Consider the following 13,593-nt stretch of genomic DNA (forward strand, 5'->3'; position numbering starts at 1 on the left):
GCCGTACGCATCAATTTACAGCGAAAGAGTAAGTGAGAAACTGACCTGACGCACAACGTATTGAAGAACGAAGAGGATGGAGAAAAACTAAACACCAGGCATGAATTAGAAGTCTAAAACGAGAATTTTTAAAGAGAAATGTGGGAGGAGCTTGAATTTATTGCCTAGCCCTGTTCGTTTGAACGGCGAGAGACTCTTACGTCGTACATCGACAAGAGTTACTCTTTGGGCATCATTTGACTTGCATATGGCTGTCTGCCGGAAGCTAGTTATTTAAGTCGATAAAGTTATAAATATGGATATGTTTCTTACACGAACGCATCACTTCGCTTCACCTTTCGCCTTTATTAACCTGCCAGAGCCGTGTGGATTACTTTTATCATGGATGGATGCATTTTTATGGACTTATCAAAAAAATCCCTCAGGGAGCTACAGAATAAGAAATTGTTGAAGTCCACATTTTTTACTGTCTGTTTCCATCAGTAAAATGACAGTTTTTTTTTTGTTTTTTTTTATTGTGAGGCAGGAACACACAATTGCAAGAAAATATCAGAATTGTGAGCTGGCTTTTTTACTCCCCTCAGAATTCACCCTTCGAGGGAGTTTGATTGACAGGTATTTATTTTTTACATTTCTATTTTACAAAAATTTCTTTTTTACAAAAATTACACAAATTAAACGTTGAGACTTTGTTTCATATCAAAAGTAACCTGCTCTGTCTTGTCTCTGCGTTTAGACTGTTTTTTCTTTGATCCGCAATGTATTTTTAATTGCGTGACAACATGATGTGTGGCGTGAGAGCACCATGGCTTGTTGGACATAGCAACAGTAACTAAAGGGGGCGGGTCTTTGCAAATTGCATTAACCATGGCTGCCTGTTAATTATCACTGGACTACTTCGCTCTCGCATCTCCCAAAAGTATTTTTTTTTTTTTTTCTTGATTCCATTTTAATGGTTTAATTAAATTGCTATAACTAATTATTTAAAATGTAATGATTTAAACAAAACTTTCTTCAAAGGTTAAACCAAACTTTTATTTTGACGGCTTGCCGTGTAGACCTTTGAGTCTCTCTGTGTTTTATGATATGATAGTTTTTCTCAAATGAAGCTAAAATGCTGCTGAAGTGACTCTCAGAGCGGCTGTGTTGATGAAGTGCATTAATGTCCTCATATAGGCTGAAAACATCGAGAGTGTCATGCGTGCCTCAGTGTGTGTGTGTGTGTGGTAAATGAAACAGCGCGTCTGTGCCATTCATTCACAGAGACACACAGAACATGCACGATTCCTATTTAAATGGTCTTTATGCGGTTTAATATTGACAGACACTGGTCTATATCGCGCTTTTATTTAAGTTTACTGACCTACTTTTCATCTAAAGGTGTAACTAAGTAACCACCGGAAGTGCGAGTACACTGCTTGGCGATTTTGAACGTTACGAAACCAGGAAATGAGATAAGGGCCTATTGAACTTGATAACTTGCAATTGTAACTTTATATCTCACACTTCTGAGAAAAGCCCCCCCCCCAAAAAAAAAAAAAGCCAGAATTGCTTTTTTTCTCAGATTTTCTAATTTATCCTGTGATTCTGACTTTCAAACAGCCAATTGCGATTTTATATCTCGCACTTCTGAGAAAAAAAAGTTTGAATTGTGTCGCAATTACCTTTTTTAAAAATTGTATTCCATGGCGGAAACAAGCTTTCATATTTACAGTAGCTCACATTTAACGTGCAGATTGTGCACACACAGAAACCTACTGGAGCACAGAAAGTTAGTCAACACTGTCCTGTGATTTCTCAATAAGAAATGGCGTAGAAACAGAAGTTATAGCATATATTTCTTTCTGCTTTTGAAGTAACTAAAACGTACAGCTTAGCTAATAGCAAAAGAGACGATACACAGGTATGATTAAATCACACTAGAAATTGTTCTATCACCAATGCATTCAAATGCGGTGCTACTTTATCTGTATCTGATTTAAAACAAGCAGAAATCTGTAAGAAATGTAACAATCCATAGACAATATAACTGATGAAAATGAGCTGTTACGTCAGAACAAAAGCCTCGTGGGCAGTGCTGTGACATGCTGCAGCTGTGCTCAAGGCGACCTGAGTTCAAGGTTCACACTTTTCAAGCCAAGTTTGTAGTTTGTTCACATAATTTAGCCTATAGTTGTGTTATTAACATGTATATAATGGATTAAGTATATGTTTTAAATTACAGAAACAAAATAGATACTCATAAGGTATCATATTTATACTTTCAATAAATTAATCTTTACATAATTTCTGATTAATAATCAGGCTGGCTAATTTTGAAAGTTTTCAAAGTCAATATTGCTTGTGATCTTAATATGTATTTGTATTCTTTCTGTTTACACTGTTGCATGATCTTCTTTTATAGGCTATGAGGAAAAACTCTACCATGCACACAGAGAAAGGAGCTCAATTCTGCTAACTGGGAGAGCAGCTGAAAAACTAGAAGAGAAGAACAGTAGAACACCCATTAATGCAAATGACTATTATTTTTCTGCAAGAACCAAGACAGGCAAAGACTGATGATGAGCGCTCTGAGCAAACACAGCAGTCAAGACGTGTGATTGCACATTGGACTTTACTGAGTTCTTCATGTAATGTTGGACATCTACTGTACGCAGAACTTCTAATAATTTATGTGGATGCCATTAATAAACCTGTTCGATTTGTGTTTTATTTTTGAGATTAATAAAATAGTATGTTTTAACAATGTTAAAGCTAAGCATTTTTTATGTTTAAGAGAACATTTTGGGAACAAAAATAAAACTTCCCACTAAAAACTTTATAAGAATGTTTAGTATTTTTAAGAGTATTTTTAGAGAATGTTATCCTAACTTTTAGAAGAACATTCTAAGAATAAAAATAAAACTTCCTGCTAAAAACTTTATAAGAATGTAAAAGGATAATGTTCTAAAAATGTTATGATTAAACCTTTATAGAAGGTCATCACAAAACATTGTTAGAATGTTCTTAGAGAATGTTTTCCTACCTTTTAGGAGAACATTCTGGGAACTTAAATAAAACTACCCGCTAAAAATGTTATAAGAACATTAGGAATAATGTTCCAACAATGTTATCATTAAACATTTTTAGCGTGTTCTTAGAGAATGTTATCTATACCTTTAAGGAGAACATTCTGGGAACTTAATAAAACTACTCAATGAAAATGTTATAAGAACATTAGGGAATAATGTTTTAACAATGTTATCATTATACATTTTTAGAATGTTTTAGAGAAGGTTTTCCTACCTTTAAGGAGAACATTCTGGGAACTTAAATAAAACTACCCACTGAAAATGTTATAAGAACATTAGGGAATAATGTTCCAACAATGTTATCATTAAACATTTTTAGCGTGTTCTTAGAGAATGTTATTTATACCTTTAAGGAGAACATTCTGGGAACTTAAATAAAACTACCCGCTAAAAATGTTATAAGAACATTAGGGAATAATGTTATGATGGTGCAAGGAGATGAACCCAAATGCAGACAGTATTCAAGTGAACTACGTTTATTACAGAAAAACAGGGAAAACAAAACCCACGAGGGGGCAAAACAAGACAGGATCGCCTATATAATCCTAACAAGACTACACTAACACTCAGACAGAAAACTGAACAAACTAACAGCTAAGACAGGATCAAACTCTTCACAAGACTTTCAACAGGTTTACTCACGGTTGGTTTCACATAATGAATGACAATGAATCAGCACAGGACAGCAAACACAAGGGGGTTAAATAGGGAGAAACTAATGAGGGAAACAGGTGACAAGGGTAAAGCAATGATGACTAAACGAGGGTAACAAGTGGGCGGGGTTACATGATGAGACAACGCAAGCACACAGCCCAAACAAATGGCCATGTGCTTACCCCTCATTTACACTGAACACGTCTGCGGCGCATTACGGCTGCGACACGGCTACCGGAGCTGATCGCGCCCATTCTAGTCAATGCTTGTGTTTACACCGGCCGCGACGCGGCGCGTTTCAGAAGCTTCCCAGAAGCGGCTCTCCGCGCCGCTTCGCTAAATATAGGCGCCAGGTCTATTTTTGACGGACGCGCGTCCAAGTCGCACCGGGAATACAAAATAAAAGTAAAAAAAACATTGTCAAATTCAAAATAAACACCCTGTGCAAACTCCCAAACGTATTACACACCAATATCCTTGGTAGAAATAGACTGTATGGTAGAAACTCAAAAATCAAGAAAAACCACGTCGGACAGGCAAATCACGTGGTCTTGCGCATCCAGTCGCTCCGCTTCTGAAATGCTCCTGGTGTGAGTTGGCACCGCGTGGAGGACGGAATAAAACCTTGTCGCAGACGTAATGCACCGCACACGTGTGCTGTGTAAATGAGGGGTTAGGCCGGTGACACACTGGATGCGTGGCGTGAGCGTTTCAGCTGCGTGGCGTGTCCGTTTTTATTTCGGCTCCCATGTTAACAGGTTAGAGCTTGCACACTGCCTGCGTGACACGCGCGTCTCAGGCGCGGCTCGAGCCGCGCGGAAAACGCGTGTATGCTAGAAATAGAACCGACGCCTATTTTTTACGCGACACGCAAGCGTCTTGGAAGCGTTTCCAAGCAAAATTGAATTGGAAAAGATGTTTATATGACATTTTGACACGAATACATATTAATAAATGTCATTTTGATGTTTGAAAGTGTCTAGGGTTCGACATAAATGCAAATATAAATGCAATTTAAAAAAATATTATCGATTTTCAAATACTGCACAATAGAACGAAATATTCTATAGCCTATATTGCCGTCAACACTGCCGACGTTGTCTTTGCTGCTATATATTTATGTTTAACATGAAGTATAGGCCTTCCACAACTCTCTCCCCATGTGTCAAATATATCACCAATATGTCACCTAGCAGCAGCAGCGCCGCGTCAGACACGCTTCTGGTGTGCAAAGACATGGAAAACGCCACGCACACGCCACGCAGCTGACACGCAACAGAAACGCAACGCTCACGCCACGCAGCCAGTGTGTCACCGGCCTTACACATAAAACATGGGTCTGTCATGATCCTGCCTCAAGACCAGGGAAAATTAAAGACTAGATGGCAGAATCATGACAAATAATGTTCCAACAATGTTATCATTAAACATTTTTAGAATGTTTTTAGAGAATGTTATCCTACCTTTTATGAGAACATTCTGGGAACTAAAATAAAACTACCCGCTGAAAACATTATTAGAACACTTCAAGATAATGTTCTCAGAACATTTTTAGAACAAAAAAATTCTAGCTGGTGTGTTTAACAGCTCACTGATTATTACTGAAAAACAACTTTTGTTATAAATTTAGCTGCAGAAGACGTGAAATAAACACACAAGTTGTTTGGATTACTTTTATGATCCTTTTAGAATACATTTATAGTTCTTTGCAAGCTTTAAAGCTTAGGAAGTGGAAGTGATTGTAATTACACAGAAAAGAGTGGTTAAATACATTATTTTAAATCTAATCTGCCTGTGCAAAGCTTTATTAGCAGGGTTGTGTTTGCAGGGCTGCAATTAGAGATTCGGCTTAACATGAAAATTGACCTCGGTTCTTCAATTAATCCATATCCTAAAATCACATACATTTATCTGACTGAAGATTCCAGGACAATGTTCTGCATATATACAAGAAAGAAATCTGAACTATAAAATCGAGAATGGATTAAAATTGTGGTCATATTTAAGGTATGAACTTAAATACAGTTCATATAAAACTGTATTAAAGATTAATTATTTTCTTTGCCAGCAAGCACAATTGCAAATAGTTCCCTTTTGTCAAACAAACAGCCCTCTCTCTCTCTCTAACCCTAACAGCCTGCCCTCTCAAAAAAGAAAAAAGAATAACACCCTGCAATTCTGTTTGGTGTCACAGGAATTACACAATTCTCCTGTAGCAGTCCTGAAAATGGCAATTTGAAATATCTTATTTTATGTTCATAAATGTTACAGTGCTGCATCATACAAACAGTACCTGTCATTCTCTCTCATGGTTTGCAGAGTTTACCTTTATTATCCCTGAGGGTGAAGTTGTTATTATTGACGGCAGAGAAAGCGAAAGAGAAATAGAAACGATGGCCACTGGGAGGCTCGTCTTTATCCACAGCACTGATCGTCTGAATAACCTATCATCAGCCACAAGAAGACAAAAAGAGATAGTTAAAATCTACAGCAAGGTTGAGAGTTTAAATGACAAAATGTATTATTAATGTTAAAGAAACAACTAAGAAATTTCATGTTGTTTTCAGGTTTCTGAAAATCTAATTATAATGCAATCTTCATGTACATCAATTTAATCACAATACTCTATGTAGCCATTATTATTATTAGCATATTTAGCGTTTGATGACTACTCACTGCAATAATGTACACTGTAAAATCTTGCTGTAAAAAAACCCCACCCAAATTCTGAATGTAACATACAAATTTACATTAAAACTGTAATATACCATATAAAACAATCCATTCTGGGTAATAATATTTGTAGTTTTTGAGAAAATAGCCTACCGAAATATACTGTGAATTAACAGTGCTCAAAGTCGACTCTCAGAGGCTGTGTCCAAAATCACACCCTATACCCTCATTCACTATTCCCTACATTAGTTAACTAATATAGTCCCTAACCTTAACCCCTACAAAGGGATGGCAGAGAGTAATGAGAAGAAGGAATGCAGAACGGGGAAAAGCTTCGAGGTGCTGCACATTCTGCTCTCCAGAACTCGTCCCAGAGCTCAGACGGTCTAGGAGGAGCCTGCACTCGGCCAGAAATGATCTTGGAATGAAGCAGAATGCGCTTCTCTAATTCTGTTCACTACCATCTCAACAGCAGCGCTGAACAATCCAGCGGGTGAGACAGAATTTAGGAGGATTGCTTTGTTGTACTTCTTGATGCCCCACAAATTAAGCCACAGATGCCTCTCCACTGTCACCAGAGCAGCCATAGATCGTCCAAGGGAACAAGCAGCCATAGATCGTCCAAGAGCCGCCTGGTAGCGCGGAGAGCTAAACTGCAGGTTCTCCTGCACCAGCTCCACCAACCCTCGGTCTGCACCTGCGGGTTCTCCTGCACCAGCTCCACTAACCCTTGGTCTGCGCCTGCAGGTTCTCCTGCTCCAGCTCCACCAACCCTTGGTCTGCACCTGCAGGTTCTCCTGCTCCAGCTCCACCACCCCTCGGTCTGCACCTGCAGGTTCTCCTGCTCCAGCTCCACCAACCCTCAGTCTGCACCTGCAGGTTCTCCTGCTCCAGCTCCACCAACCCTCGGTCTGCTCCAGCTCCACCAACCCTCGTCCTGCTCCAGCTCCACCACCCCTCGGTCTGCACCTGCAGGTTCTCCTGCTCCAGCTCCACCAACCCTCAGTCTGCACCTGCAGGTTCTCCTGCTCAAGCTCCACCAAACCTCGGTCTGCTCCTGCTCCAGCTCCACCACCCCTCGGTCTGCACCACCAGGTTCTCCTGCTCCAGCTCCACCAACCCTCGGCCTGCTCCTACTCCAGCTCCACCACCCCTCGGTCTGTACCTGCAGGTTCTCCTGCTCCAGCTCCACCAACCCTTGGTCTGCTCCTGCAGGTTCTCCTGCACCAGATCCACTAACCCTTGGTCTGTGCCTGCAGGTTCTCCTGCTCCAGCTCAACCACCCCTCGGTCTGCGCCTGCGGGTTCTTCTGCACCAGCTCCATCAACCCTCGGTCTGCGCCTGCAGGTTCTCCTGCACCGGCTCCATCAACCATCAGACTGCACCTGCCGGTTTTCCAGCACCAGCTCCACCAACCCTCGGTCTGCGTCTGCAGGTTCTTCTGCACCAGCTCCACCAACCCTCGGTCTGCACCTGCAGATTCTCCTGCTCCAGCTCCACCAACCCTCGGTCTGCTCCAGCTCCACCAACCCTCGTCCTGCTCCTGCTCCAGCTCCACCACCCCTCGGTCTGCACCTGCAGGTTCTCCTGCTTCAGCTCCACCAACCCTCGGTCTGCTCCTGCTCCAGCTTCACCACCCCTCGGTCTGCACCTGCAGGTTCTCCTGCACCGGCTCCACCACACCTCGGTCTGCACCTGCAGGTTCTCCTGCTCCAGCTCCACCACCCCTCGGTCTGCACCTGCAGGTTCTCCTGCTCCAGCTCCACCAACCTTCGGTCTGCTCCTGCTCCAGCTCCACCAACCCTCGGTCTGCTCCTGCTCCAGCTCCACCACCCCACGGTCTGCACCAGCAGGTTCTCCTGCACTAGCTCCAATAGCCCTCGGTCTGCTCCTGCTCCAGCTCCACCACCCCTCGGTCTGCACCTGCAGGTTCTCCTGCTCCAGCTCCACCACCCCTCGGTCTGTACCTGCAGGTTCTCCTGCTCCAGCTCCACCAACCCTCTGTCTACACCTGCAGGTTCTCCTGCTCCAGCTCCACCAACCCTCGGTCTGCACCTGCAGGTTCTCCTGCTCCAGCTCCACCAACCCTCGGTCTGCTCCAGCTCCAACAACCCTCTGCCTGCTCCTGCTCCAGCTCCACCACCCCTCGGTCTGCACCTGCAGGTTCTCCTGCTCCAGCTCCACCAACCCTCAGTCTGCACCTGCAGGTTCTCCTGCTCAAGCTCCACCAAACCTCGGTCTGCTCCTGCTCCAGCTCCACCACCCCTCGGTCTGCACCTGCAGTTTCTCCTGCTCCAGCTCCACCAACCCTCGGCCTGCTCCTGCTCCAGCTCCACCACCCTTCGGTCTGCACCTGCAGGTTCTCCTGCTCCAGCTCCACCAACCCTCGGTCTGTACCTGCAGGTTCTCCTGCTCCAGCTCCACCAACCCTCGGTCTGCTCCTGCAGATTCTCCTGCACCAGCTCCACTAACCCTTGGTCTGCGCCTGCAGGTTCTCCTGCTCCAGCTCCACCAACCCTCTGTCTGCACATGCAGGTTCTCCTGCTCCAGCTCCACCAACCCTCGGTCTGCACCTGCAGGTTCTCCTGCTCCAGCTCCACCAACCCTCGGTCTGCTCCTGCTCCAGCTCCACCAACCCTCGGCCTGCTCCTGCTCCAGCTCCACCACCCCTCGGTCTGCACCTGCAGGTTCTCCTGTTCCAGCTCCACCAACCCTCGGTCTGCACCTGCAGGTTCTCCTGCTCCAGCTCCACCAACCCTCGGTCTGTACCTGCAGGTTCTCCTGCTCCAGCTCCAACAACCCTTGGTCTGCTCCTGCAGGTTCTCCTGCACCAGCTCCACTAACCCTTGGTCTGCGCCTGCAGGTTCTCCTGCTCCAGCTCCACCAACCCTCTGTCTGCACATGCAGGTTCTCCTGCTCCAGCTCCACCAACCCTCGGTCTGCACCTGCAGGTTCTCCTGCTCCAGCTCCACCAACCCTCGGTCTGCTCCTGCTCCAGCTCCACCAACCCTCGGCCTGCTCCTGCTCCAGCTCCACCACCCCTCGGTCTGCACCTGCAGGTTCTCCTGTTCCAGCTCCACCAACCCTCAGTCTGCACCTGCGGGTTCTCCTGCTCAAGCTCCACCAAACCTCGGTCTGCTCCTGCTCCAGCTCCACCACCCCTCGGTCTGCACCTGCAGTTTCTCCTGCTCCAGCTCCACCAACCCTCAGTCTGCACCTGCAGGTTCTCCTGTTCCAGCTCCACCAACCCTCCGTCTGCACCTGCAGGTTCTCCTGCTCCAGCTCCACCAACCCTCGGTCTGCTTCTGCTCCAGCTCCACCACCCCTCGGTCTACACCTGCAGGTTCTTCCTGCTCCAGCTCCACCAACCCTCGGTCTGCTCCAGCTCCAGCTCCACCACCCCTCGGTCTGCACCTGCAGGTTCTCCTGCACCAGCTCCACTAACCCTTGGTCTGCACCTGCAGGTTCTCCTGCTCCAGCTCCACCAACCCTCAGTCTGCACCTGCAGGTTCTCCAGCACCGGCTCCACCAACCCTCGGTCTGCTCCAGCTCCACCAACCCCCTGTCTGCTCCTGCTCCAGCTCCACCACCCCTTGGTCTGCACCTGCAGGTTCTCCTGCTCTGGCTCTGTCGGTCCTCCCCCAGATGTCAGCACGGTTCTGCTCTGGGTCAGCGTCAGCGTCAGCGGACACTTTACATCTTTGCCACTGGGACCTCATCGCCGTCCGTCTGTCCCCATTGCTATATATGCTATATGAGAGGAATGCTATACAAGTTGAACCCACACATTCATTCTCTCTTCAGTCACGTTCACGTTAGGTGTGTTTCTCTGCACTAATTGGACTATCTTGCCTCGTTGGATTTATTTAACTTTGTGTTGAAATTATATTCATCTTCTGTCTGCTTGATACGCATGGTGGTATGGTGTCAACTGTAGTAACTGGATTTAATTTAATAGCTTTGCAAAGTCTAAAAATTCTATTTTTTATCTGACTGATGTTATTTAATATTATATCTGACACTATCAATTAAAATTTTCTGTGAAATATGCCTTCATGAAAATTAACCATGCGTCCATCCAGTTTTTAAAACAGCTTGTCTTTGAATCGATTCTTGGACTCAACCAATTCTGACCTGGAATCCAAGATGTCTGCATCTGTTTTCACTAACCATTTAACCAAAAAAAGTTAAAGTTTTAAGAGCTTGTGGAATGTGCTATTTAATATATGTTATGACCCATGTTGCTTGTTGAGGCTGTACAGTTTCAGGTATTTAGATTTTGTGACATCATTTATCGTTCAAACTCAAAGTGGTTATTTGGCTGGAAGTTTGAGGCTGATCTCAGAAGGAGAATCTTTTTAAGAAGATCTAAATCTTTATGTCTAAGACAAGAATCAATACTGTAATTAACTTATGAGGACATTGTCCTTTCACAAAGAGGATGCATGATTCAGCCAACTTGGCACTGATCGAGATAATGCTGAACAAATTATAGCACACGAGTCATTGCAGGACTGGGGATTTGAATGGCAGGAAAGACTCAATCGCCAACAAAAGAAAAGAAAAAGAAAAAAAGAAACATGTATCTACAAACAATTATGTGCAAGTATTGTGGTTTATTAATTGTATATAGAGCCTAAGGCCCACATATAAGGTACACTTCCTTTATTTGTATGTATGTATGTCTCTCAATGATAACATTTCCTTACCCATTACATGATATGCAATTTTGTACAGAGATATATCTAATTTAGGCTGAAATTTCTCATTCAGTACAATTCTAATTTCACATAAACTAGTTATTAAACAAAATATCAAACATATACAAATCCTCTATTCCTTGCTATAAATAAGTTATTATTTACTGAGAGAAAAGGCATTTGGAGAATCTGCACATCAGTGTTGATGGCTTGTCTCTCTTCTACTCTGTGAATGGAGCTGAGAACACTTAGCATAAGAGAACTTGCTTGAGACAGACCATTATCACTGCAGATCAATGCATTCATAGCTTTTAGACTTTACATGCTTGATGCTGCAGTATTCTGAAGTAATGTCTTTAAAGGGCTTCATATCATGGGCAATAAAATGTTTTGTCTTAAGATTTTCTAAGGCATGTTTCTAAAAGTTACTTAAATGTCCTAATTAAACTAAGGCCTAATCCTGGTTTAATCTAAACCCTGCCTGTGAAACCGGGCCTAGGCATCATACACTTGACAAAACTGAGAAAAACTGGGATTCACACAAGAAACAACACTACCAGATTTTTAAGGTGATCCAAACAAACTCAGGCAGAAACATGTGAATATAAATCCATCATTCCCTACACACTTTTCTGTGAAATCAATCAACTCTGACTGCTCTAAACCTGCAGACTGCCTCTGACTTTAGGCAACTAGAGACTGTAAATCAGGGACAAAATCTGGACAAAAACGACCCATTCTGAATTTTCATACCGATACATGATAGGCAGAACACATGATCACGTAATTTCACAATCGCATCTGAAATTTGCAATATTCTAGAATGAGATTTTTGTTATATCACACTTGTTGTCAGAATGTTGTTGAATTTCCTTGTCATCACGTTTAATAGACTGTAAAAAAAAAAAAAAAAAAAATTCCAGCTACATGTAACCATCAGCATTCTATTATTTAATATAATGAAGTTTTATTTTTTATGTGTATTTTCAACTGACTTTTTTTTTAACTCTTTCATCTGAAAACTGTAAATAATGTTTAATTGCATTTTTGGCAGAATATTTTTGGTGCACAAAATTTCGCTGGATCCCTAATCCTGCATTCTTTGTACAGTTTGAGTAACTGGACAGCATTACACGATAAATTCTTAAATGTTAGCTTTCTAAACATATTTAAAATAACTGTCAAATAGAACGTGTGAACAGTGACTCTTCACATAAAGTGACTGAAAATGGAGAGGTAAATAAATTAATCACCACATAATTCTGTAAGAAATCAAGCGTTTGCCCCGTCTGATCAGTGTTTAGGTGTGCTCAGAGCCGGATTAACGCAAAGGCAAACTAGGCACGTGCCTAGGGCCCGATTGGCGGGATGGGGCCCAGACAGAGGAAAAAAAAAAAAAAAAAAAAAAAAAATGTACAAATGTCCTATCTACAATTTATTTCAATAATTATTAATTAACTAAAAATAGTGACGATGTTTATCTTAACCATAGACTGTTACATTACTGCAGTTAAACCAATTAATGTGCCGGCTTCTGAAAGTATGTGTAACGAACGCATCCATCAGGTGCTGCGAGGCAAAAGCATAAGCATACAAAGAAGCACAGCTCGTGATGCAGGTGTGTGAGTTGTCGTCATCTATTTTGGAGTGATTGCAATGTATTCTAAATATAAACTTGTACTGTAGATCAGCGTCATTTCTGGAAAAATCATTCACCGCTTTATTACGAGTTTAAAAGAGCGCGAGCGTCATTAACGTGCCCAGACGCGACGCTTTGAATTTGCGCGTACAATGAATAACATCGCGTCGGGAGCTGACTAGTAAAAAAGCTACAAAATTAAAAGACAAGACGTCTGTATTCTAAGTTAAAAAGCCAACACACTACAACATTTTTAAATGTTTCAAATAAAGGATCTCATATCTATGGGTATATCTTCTAAATTCTGCTGATGATTAGATTATACCCTGACATTACGCCAATAATATCAGTTTATATATTTTTTTCTGCTCAGTAGCGATCGTGTCTTTCTCTTCCACTTGATTTGTGTATAGCATATTTAAGGTAGCAATGCAATATAAAAGCACTTATGCTCATCTACTGAAGTGGAATTCTGGAACTGTGAATAAATTGAATAAAACAGCAAAATAACAACAACAACAATAACATCTTCATTAAACAAAAAAGAGATTACCTTAGATAAAGTTTGATTAATATGTACATACAGTACCGGTAAAAGTCTGGACCCATTACTATTTTTAATGTTTTTGAAAGAAGTTTATTATTATGCTCTACAAGCCTGCATTTATTTGATCAAAAATACAGAAAAAAACAGGAATATTCAGCAAGGATGTGTTAAATATATAAAAAGTGATAGTGAAGACTTTTTTAAAACAACTTTTTAATAATCAAAAATCCTGAAAAAAGTATCACAGGTTATAAAATAAATATTAAAGGAGAAGTTCACTTTTAAAATGAAAATTCTGTCATCATATAC

The 13,593-nt window shown here is 42.3% G+C and overlaps 1 protein-coding gene across 1 annotated transcript in view; it reads right to left on the reverse strand.

Moving 5' to 3' along the window:
- The window catches only part of LOC309509726 (cadherin-7), a 159,194-nt gene that overhangs the window by 14,299 nt on the left and 131,302 nt on the right, over positions 1 to 13,593 (reverse strand). Inside the window, exon 9 of the mRNA XM_082184550.1 lies at positions 6,052 to 6,169. Coding sequence (XP_082040676.1) covers positions 6,052 to 6,169 — 118 coding nt within the window. The remainder of the gene's footprint in view (positions 1 to 6,051; positions 6,170 to 13,593) is intronic.

The sequence above is a fragment of the Leuciscus leuciscus genome (genome assembly GCF_965113295.1).
Source record: "Leuciscus leuciscus genome assembly, chromosome: 11".
Classification (NCBI taxonomy): Eukaryota; Metazoa; Chordata; class Actinopteri; order Cypriniformes; family Leuciscidae; genus Leuciscus; species Leuciscus leuciscus.